This window comes from Lissotriton vulgaris, chromosome 6 (assembly GCF_964263255.1).
Source record: "Lissotriton vulgaris chromosome 6, aLisVul1.2, whole genome shotgun sequence".
Lineage (NCBI taxonomy): Eukaryota > Metazoa > Chordata > Amphibia > Caudata > Salamandridae > Lissotriton > Lissotriton vulgaris.
This window is the reverse complement of record NC_141694.1, coordinates 904,193,390-904,203,180: the sequence shown is the minus strand read 5'-3', so window position 1 is coordinate 904,203,180 and position 9,791 is coordinate 904,193,390. Positions and strand designations below refer to the sequence as shown.

Here is a 9,791-nt window from a genome sequence, read left to right as displayed (position 1 = left end):
TGGTATTCTTAATGTAAAGTCGTCGGGCACATTCAAAGGCAGAAGGGTGGGGTGATTCTGCAGTACTGCAAGCAAGTTGTCCGTGATATCCACGGCACAAGAGACACGCACAGTGTGCACTGCCTACAGTGTGGCTAGTGGCTACGCTAACATTCACAAGACAACTCCATTCACAAGCCTGTCATCACAGCAAAAAAGTTTTCATCACGTGAATACATGGGCAGACTTGTGAATGCCTGATTCACTTATTCCAAGGTAAACCAGTCAGTACAATTTCCCAGCGCAGCGTGTCTGTCTGGTGAGGGAGACGTGTGTGTGTGGAGGAAGGGGGAGGGGTGCTTGAGGGAGCTACAGCGGCACGGAGGGTGGGAAGAGGAGAGGGGTCCATATGAACCTGACTCCCCCGAGCCGGGCGATGACCAAGTGAACTGCGCGCACTGGGACGCCCCGGCCCCTTTCTCTGGTGCTCCCCAATTAGGGCTCTTGCCTGACGTCATGTCTGTCTGAGATTGGCTGCTGCTGCTCTGACAGCCTCACACGGGCAGCGAGGGAGAAGGAAAACTTTTCCAAGACTTTTCCAGCCGGTCTCCTGGCGTGTACACACTTCCTCACGCGCACATACAAGCACGGGGGACTCTGGCAGCCGGCTTCCACATCTGCTCTCAACAGCAGCCTCCCGGGAACACCTCAACCTTCGCCTCCTCTGCCATCTTTTTATGTCAGCTGCTGTTTTAAGCAGCTCGGGTCTTCCCGTCGCCCCCTCCCTCGTACCAGCAATGTTTTAAGAGCTCTGGGCTACAACTTGTCTGTCTTTGTTGCTGAAAGTGTTCTTTCACTCTAGGCAGGGGGGGTCCCATAGGTGGAGTGGAAGGAGGCACTCCGGGGGCAGAGGCGGGGGGCTGCGAGGCAAAACCAAGGAGGGGTTTGAAACCGAACAAAAAAAGTGCAAACTTAAAAGAGGAGAAACGTTTGCAATTTTCTTTTCGTGGATATGGAAGTGCACTGGGTCAGGTGGAGCCTGGTGCTGTGTGCCTGTCTCCCGGCGGGGCAGCCTGACCCTGCCGAGGCCGGCAGGGTGCGGAGGTTCTCCTACGTGGTGCAGCAGCACCAGGGCCAGGCCGGCTTCAGCGGCCCGGCGCCGCTCTGGGGAGGGCACCAGAGGACGTACAGCGTGGAGCTCAGCAGCCGCCACCGCAGCGGGGGCACCCAGGAGAGGACCCGCCGCATGAGCCCGCTCGGCCCCGGCCTGCAGCTCCGCCAGCACGTCCAGCTCGGGCCCGCCGTGCAGCTGCACCCGCAGGCGCCCGGAGGAGGTGGTGGCAGCCAGGCGGCGGTGCGGTACAACAGCCAGCAGCAGAGCGGGGGGCACAGCTCCTCACACAGCACAGCGCAGCAAGTGACCCGCAGCAGCCCCCAGCAAGTGCACCAGAAACACCAGCTGCAGGGGTAAGCAGGAGTAATGCTGCTGCTGCTTCACGTACAGTGGTACCGTGTGGCTAATGACGTAAATGTTTATATGCGCAATATTTATCTCATCAAGTAATATGTTAAATAGTGTGCCAAGCGTAGCTAGCAGAGTGTAATACACCTAATGCAAATAAATACACAGCTCGCGTCTGGTATTGCACGAGAATAATATATTGCACATAATATGACATGAAATATATTCTATAAGAGGCGCACTTGTATTGCGCATGTTTACCCGAGGAGTCTCTTGATGCTACGTAGAGATTACAAAAGTATTGTTACCCAACTCAGTGTTACTCGTTTAATATAGTCTTCAGAGTTCAGACGGATGAAAGGTTAAATAGACCCGCCAGGTTTTAAACCGGCACACACAAAAGACGACATATAAAGCCAAATAATTATATAACCTCCCAGTAATACACTCAAGTAATGTCATGCACATGCAGCTTTGCAAAACTCACTTCCACTAATAGATTTGTAACACATAACACACTCTCTGTAATTCCAATACAACTCACTCCGAGTAATACACATACATGCATGCATTGTAAATTGTCACACACTCCCATTAACAATCCTACTGAAATGCGCACACTGTTACCAGTGCATCCCTAACTACGCACGGACTTTAAAGGACGCTCTGTATGACAACCTGAATCTAGTGGCACACTTATGTCATGAAATGCGCATACAGTTATATAATACATGTCATCTCATTCGTACGCATACTCCCAAGCACACTCTTAAACTCCTAGGGCCTCATTTATTAAAAGTAACGCATCGCTGTTTGAAAACAGCGATGCGTCACTTTTCACTGCGCCCTCCTTGCGACACCAATGATGGTGCAAGGAGTTACAGATACGTCATTATTTCTGACGTATCTGTATGTCGCAAAAGTGACGCATTGCTGGAGTGTGTCACAAAAGTGACGCAAACTCCAGCAATGTGTCCTTTCACATGGGGCAAGCCCCATGTGAAAGGGCCTGCGTCAGTCTTACGCCTGCTGTGAGGCAGGCGTAAGAAATTGACGCATTTGTGTCCTAGAAGTGGCGCAGTGAAATCTTATAGATTTCACTCTGCCACTTCTGTGACCCTTTCTTGCGTCAGAACGCCCCTCCTGTATAATTATACCTGGCGTAGGTATAATGTAGCGCAGGGGTTTACAAAGTGACGCATCTACCTAGATGCGTCACTTTGTAAATATGGTGCAACAAGGCACATTTTTTACGCTGCTGGTGCATCACAAAAAGTGACGCACCGGCGGTGTGAAAATGAGGCCCCTACACTATAATCAAGGACACTGGAATTTTGCAATTAAATGGCGTTTTTCGCATAGTTATGGATTTGCCGCATTTGCCACATAATCCATCATCTGCTGCATATTCTGCAGATTTTAACAAAAAATTTATTTCTACCTCACACAGTTCAGAAGTTTCTAGAAACGCAGCAACATGTGTTGTCAGGGAGTGGAAGGACATTTATAGAGGTTGGCTGGTCACCTTTCTGTTGTTAATTGCTATATTTGCAGTGCCAGACTAAGAACAAAAAGCAGCCCTGGAAATGTGATCAAACTTGAAGGGGAGTGGGGGTGATGTTGCAAGTGTGAAACACTGCTGCTTAAGTAAACCGGCCCCTGGCACTGCTGCCTTTGCAGGGCAAAACCAGCCTCCAGAGACAAATCTGCCCCCCACAGCTCCAAAACCGGCCCCCATCCTTCCAGGTAGACACCTGATGCCCGCTGTGGCCAGTCCGGCCCTGTATAATTGGGCATTAAACTGGCACTAACGAGGTGCAACCTATGTCCACACAGCGCTACAAGTATAATAAAAAATGAAAATAATTAAGTAAAAAACCATCACAAAATGTGCAGCACTACGCCACATAATTTGCCTTGTATAATTTAGTCAACCTTCCACATAATTTGCTCCTTTCCTGCCACATAATTCCATTGGACCTGACTATAATATTTTAAAATATCCGCCAGTGATAAATACATTACAGAAGCAGCAGTTACTCTGTATCAAACGCTTCACTGTAACAACTTGGTATTTTGTGTTTGAGTAACAAATGTGTCAATATGCCCCTTCCCTTCCGTACTTTAAAGGTGAACTTCTTAAACCGGGAACAGGAAAGCTTGGGAATTTTTCTCTCGTTCTACTTGCACCACACAACGCTTGTGCATACACACACTTGTAGGATTTAAGAGCACACTCAGAAGTTCACAGTTTCCTCATCGATCCACGCGCTAATTCAGCTTCCACTTCCCGCCACCCGAACTGTGCGCTGCAGCGGGGGTCCTGCGTCGCCTGTGTGCTGCTGCGTCACGCGCCGGAGCGCGGAAGTGGCCCCCCTGAGTGCGTTGTTGAGACTGTGCTGCGTGTGTCTGCCAGTGTACAAGCTGCACCCCGGGGCCGTTCCCACAGCACTGCCTGCCTGGATACTCTACCACTCGTGGCTATCCTGTGTGCTGCTGAGGAATGTTGGTCGGAGGCCAAGCGAGAAGCAGCATGTCCCGTTCTGTCAAAAGAGGCCGTGGCGGGAGCTGGAGCGGGACGGAAGAGCGGTGGTCTTTGTGCGGGGATCACGGACTCAGGAACACCCCACAGAGCTCCGCTCGTCACAGAAACGAAAACGGAAACTACCTAAAAGGGATAAACAATTATTATGTGTGACAATGCGCGGGTTGTCGGAATCTTGCCTGGCTGGCGCAGGGTTGGGGCAAGGAAGATTAACCCCTTATATACAGTGCTTTATCCAACCGACAAGGTCCTAGGCACTTTGGTGGACGGATAGCATGCTACTTCGCAGGCTAGGCTTGGTTGGAAGGGTGTGGGTGTGTAGAACAGCGTATGTGGGTAGTGTTTTTGTTTTGAGTGTGATGACCTGAGTGTTGCTCTACTATCATGTAATATTTCGCGGTGTATGAGCGTGTAATGGAGAGAAGAGGATTGAGCAATGGAAGGCATCCTATAGCCGGTGCTTTAAATTGAGAGACACGTAGGTGTGCGAGTGACTTTCATCCTCTCGTGGGAAATTGGTTCTTGGTTCTTGGTCGATGTGGTCCAACGTCATCTGTTAGGAAAGAGCTAGGCCTTGATTGCTTTCCTGATTGTGGTCTTGGATATTTCTTGTCTTTGATGCGATTCCATACATCTGATGTTAGTACTGTGAAAGATTTCCATCAGTGGTGACCTTCTTATATTTTCTGAACCTACATGTGCATAATGCGTCACACACAAACAGATTTACATGCTGTTAGGAAACATCACCAGTTGGCACACACAGTGTGCATTGCTGTTCTAATAGTACCTATTTTTCATATACACCATCCACCACGTGCCTTGTGAATACTACAAGGATTGGAGCACTTTCTGCACAATTTATGGCAGATCCAGGTGGAACAAAGTTAGGAGCACTAACACGTGTTGGAGTAGCATTCTAAAAGTTTTATGAGTCCCCAAAGAGGTCCTCCGTCCTGGTTTTTAAGCAAATGTGCATGAAATGTTACAGGAGATTCCTCATACAATCTGGATACGTCGATGATTGCACGTCCATTCAGGAACTATAGCCCTCATTACAAGTACCATGGGATTTGGTGCAAGGTTAGCTTGGGGCTGGAATATTCAATTGGGGCTGGAATATACAATTCGGGCTGTTTCCCTGCACCAAATTCCAGCTACTTTGAGTTTTTCCTCCGTAATAGGGGTGTAACAGCTGGTAGTGGGGGCCTATGTGCATAACCAGGCATACATTACTTGCAAGCACAGCACACAGCTGCACATATGTTTCCTGTAATGATTATTCGCAACCTCGGAGTAATGTAGAATTTGCAGCTAAAAGATGAGTCTCCTACAAGAAGACAAACTGACAGTTCCATCCTTACCAGTGTGGAGAAGGCTTTGCAGAGAATTCAAGCGCATCAGGATTCTGAATTATGAAGTGGCGGCCCGAACTCGTGCAATTTGTCTACATAGTTTTCATCAGGTCGGATCTGTTGCAAGTTTGGTGGGCAAGCACCACACATTCTAGGTTTTGCTCACCACAAAGTTGGCAGAAAATCAAGCATTTAGCATGCTATCTCCCATTTTGAGGTTTGAAATGCTGAATGATGACCGAATAGAGCTTGAATTACATCTTAATGAAGAGTAGGCTATCACATATATGGGGCATACGAATCATAGCTCGCATAGTACTGAGTCCAAGAAGAGAGAAAGGAAAGCAGCTACACTAGATATTGGGAAACAACTGTTACAACACAAGCATTACAACGCATTCTTTTACCCTGCATGCCATTACAACGAAAATGGCTTGCTGTAGGGGGTATAAGGTGTTGGATTTAACTCCTACACCTTCCCTACTGTTGCACAGACTGGAGTTGGAATAGTAGATAATACTTTTCCAAACTCCAGAACACCCCCGATAGCAAGTCAGTGGTAAAACATTGTGTTGTAACGGCATGCAGGGTAAAAGCATGCGTTGTAACGTCATACAATTCTACCTATTGGAAGAGAGCATCCAGGCTGGAGATGTTGTAATTATAGAATAGTAGTCCTTGGAAGGACTCATTGAGGCAGGTGTAGAGTTTCAACATGTGTGTGCTAGGTAGGAAAATAATAAATAATTCTAGCCTTTCCGTTTTAGGTCTCGCCTAGTGTTGCAGCATGCATGTGCTGCTCGCTCTGCGAGACATATTGTGGTAGAGGAGATTTCAGAAGGGGACTTGAAGCCACACTCCTCATTTTCATTGGCTGGCGCCATCGTTTATGTAAAACGGTGGCCTCTGATTGAAACTGAGGCTTTTTTGTTTCCGCCCTGTCTCCTTTTTGGACGTCCCATCCGGACTGGATCCTGTGCTTGTCGGCTGTCGTGAGGGTTTTTTTTATCTTTATGATGTGCAATATAGCAGGGCAATAAATGCTGTCTTTGCCAGAGTTGCGTGTCTGAACAAAGCCCTTTTACAACGCATTCAAAGAACAGAAAGTACAACTTCCCCAGCCCAGTGTCTGTTGTTTTCTTTCGCTTCGGGTATCCTTTTCGCTTTTGTCACACATTCGGTATGACATTTTTTCACCATATTGTTAAGTGCTTCGCTTTGTTAAAATCAAACTCGTTTTCCAACTTTTAAAACTATCAGGAGGTTTTGCAGAGAACTTCGAGCCTGGGAGTTCCTGCAGTCGCACGCTGACAGGGGGAACAGAGTGCTTGTAATGGCCCTGTGGTGTCTTGAGTGCTGACACATCAGTCCAGCCAGAAAGTTGTTCTTAAATGTAGCTTGGCACGCACAACATGCATTGCGCGCTTTCAATTTCCTAGTTGTATTCTTTCGCTTCGGGTATCCCTTTCGCTTTTGCCACACATTCGGCATGACGGTTTTTCACCATATTGTTAAGTGCTTCTCTTTGTTAAAATCGAACTCGTTTTGCAACTTTTAAAACTAGCAGGAGGTTTTGCAGAGAACTTCGAGCCTGGGAGTTCCTGCAGTCGTGCGCTGACGGGGAAACAGAGTGCTTGGAATGGCCCTGTGGTGTCTTGAGTGCTGATACAACGGTTTAGCCAGAAAGTTGTTCTTTAATATGGCTTGGCACGCACAACGTGCATGGCGTGCTTTCATTTTCCTAGTTGTTTTCTTTTGCTTCGGGTATCCTTTTCGCTTTTGCCACACATTCGGTATGACGTTTTTTCACCATGTTAACTCCTTCGACGCTCATGACGAGCTCAGCTCGTCATGGTGTACACCTCCATACACTCATGACGAGCTGAGCTCGTCATGAACAATGGAAATCAACATAACTCAGCACAGGAGGAAAATAACACTAGCATCGATGGTGTTAAGTGCTTTGCTAAAAACAAACTCCTTTTGCAACTTTTAAAACTAACAAGAGGTTTTGCAGAGAACTTCGAGCCTTGGAGTGCTTGCTGTTGCGCGCTGAGGGGCGGGGGAAGGGGGTCAGAGCGCTTAGAATGGCCCTGTGGTGTCTTGAGTGCTGATACATCAGTTTAGCCAGAAAGTTGTTCTTAAATGTAGCTTGGCATGCACAGCGCGCATGGCGTGCTTTTACTTTCCTAGTTGTTTTTTTCCGCTTTGGGTATCCTTTTTAGGTCTCACCCTGGTGAAAAGCGTGCGAAAGCGCGCTCTCGCCGCAAGACTATAGTCGTCGGCTCAGCCGACAACGAGTGGAGACAAGAGATGGCCACGTGCAGCATTGAGAAGCATGGCAGTGTGGGATTCCGACGCGCGCCTTGGGATTGGATCGCGCGCGTTGACGCGCGCCTTGGGATTTGGTCGCGCGCGTGAGCTTCTACCGTAGACAGCTCACGTCGCGCGGCTTGTATGTTTCAGTTTAGTTTTTACTCGTTACTCGTGCGTGTGGCCGGTGGATAGGAGCCGAGCGTCGGCGCCCGCGGAGGCAATGCTAAGCGCAGGGGGGAGACAGCGTCCCAGATACCAGCACATCCCCACGAGGTAGCAACCACCCTGTTGACATGCACAGAGGAGTCGGAGCCCACCCTACTGTGAAGCGCTCTGACGCCTTCGGGTAAAGTCCGAGCTATATAAAAATGCATAAATAAATAAATAAAAATCCTCCACGGCGGGGCCGCATTCTTGCACGCGCTCTGCCCTCTTGGTCTCCCCACTGCGCTGCTCACTCTCAACCCCCCTTTCTTCTTCCCACTCACTCAATGTTCCCTCACTCTTGGACGACCCCTCTCGCACCCCTGTCTCCGTCTCCATCTCTACCCCCTCTTTCTTTCACTTTCTCCCAGTTTAACTCACACGCCATAAATCTGGAAAACGGCCTTTTGAGAAAAACTTGCAAAAAAAGGGGCTGTTTCCTCATTTGCATAGTCTATTCATTCCTACGTGCGCTTCAGACGGTAAAGTAACGTTTATATAGTGCTTACCACCCCTTTCTGGGGCTCTGAAGCGCTTGGCTACACTTGTCACTTTTTCCTCCTGTAATGCACTGTTTGCTACCTCATGTATTTTGTTTGCTCACAATTACCACTTTTACCTCATGTAACTAAACGTCTGCTTTTGCAATTTGTTCACTTGTAATATTCTGTTCCTATTGTGAAGCACTCTGATGCCTTCGGGTAAAGTCCGCGATATATAAAAACGCATAAATGAAATAAAATAAAGTAAAAGGCAGATCGCACCCTGCCAGCTCGTATCCCTGCCCGTGCACGGTAGTGACACCGCCTCCTTGTGGCCAGCGGGGGGCCAGTGCACGGGTGGAGCATGGTACACAGTGCAGACTTGGTGCACTGCCTGCCAGCCTGTGCCGTGCCAGCCCCCTGCAGAGCAGGCTCCATGCCCCGGCAAGCACCTGGGAGTGCAGTGCCGCTGCACAGCGGGGGCTCGGGACACTGCCTCCTTGTTTACCTTCTGATGGTGCCAACTATTTCTTAAAGTGCAGTCTCGAGATCACCATTTGCAGTTAACTTGCACAAAGTAATTTACATGTTGTGAAAAACAAGTCAAACAATTATCCATTTTAACCTAGTTCAGTTCTGTCACTTCAGCGCATAAACACTGGCATTTCCGTTTGATTGAACATACGACGGCGGCGGCAATCAGCACTAATTGTGGTGATTCTTGAAACTAGATAAAAACAATACAGAAAAGTGTCCCACTCTCAGGCATTTAAATGAAAAAAAAGTGTTTCTATTTAATAAATAAAAAGTGTTGTTCCTCTGTCCAATTACAGACGCATTAGAGAGAAACAATTGAGAAATCTGACATTCTCCCACACAAAACGTGATGTAATACTAAGAAATGCTTCGAAACACTCCCTGCTCTGTCCTGGCAGCCCAGATATGGCGTATCTGCTAGTCTCCTAGGAAAGGGGTATGTCAGAAACGGGAAGCGGGCTGAAAGGCAGGCGTGTGAAACGGAATAGACTGCGAAGGGCAGAGCAGCCAGCTGCTGCAGAGAGCCCCGCCGACCGTGCAACAGTGTGTGAGGCTCTGCCAGGGGCGCAGACTAGCTCCAGCAGGCAGGGCTATCACTGGAAGACGGCACAGACTGAGACTGGCATGGTAAGGCCCTTATCAAACAATCGTTCAAGTTAATGAATATTATATATTTTTTAAAGTGGAAAGCAAGGCAGCACCCTGGAGAAAACATAAAGCCCCACTTTCTAAATATCCTTGTGTGATTTAACCACCACAACGTATCCGTTTTTTTTAGACTTGTAAGTTACACACACTTAGGTCTACTCTGGTCTAGGACAAGAATACATCTTCCTTCCATTAACACAATAAACTATGGTTGATTCCCACACAGGTCACACTCACATCCCAAAACAATGCAAGGGCCAAGA

General features: G+C 48.2%; 1 protein-coding gene across 1 annotated transcript in view; it reads left to right on the top strand.

Moving 5' to 3' along the window:
- The first annotated feature begins 332 nt into the window (after nt 1–332).
- LTBP1 (latent transforming growth factor beta binding protein 1) overlaps nt 333–9,791 on the top strand; it is a 1,129,437-nt gene continuing 1,119,978 nt past the window's right edge. Inside the window, exon 1 of the mRNA XM_086926894.1 lies at nt 333–1,446. Coding sequence (XP_086783020.1) covers nt 992–1,446 — 455 coding nt within the window. The 5' untranslated portion in view covers nt 333–991. The remainder of the gene's footprint in view (nt 1,447–9,791) is intronic.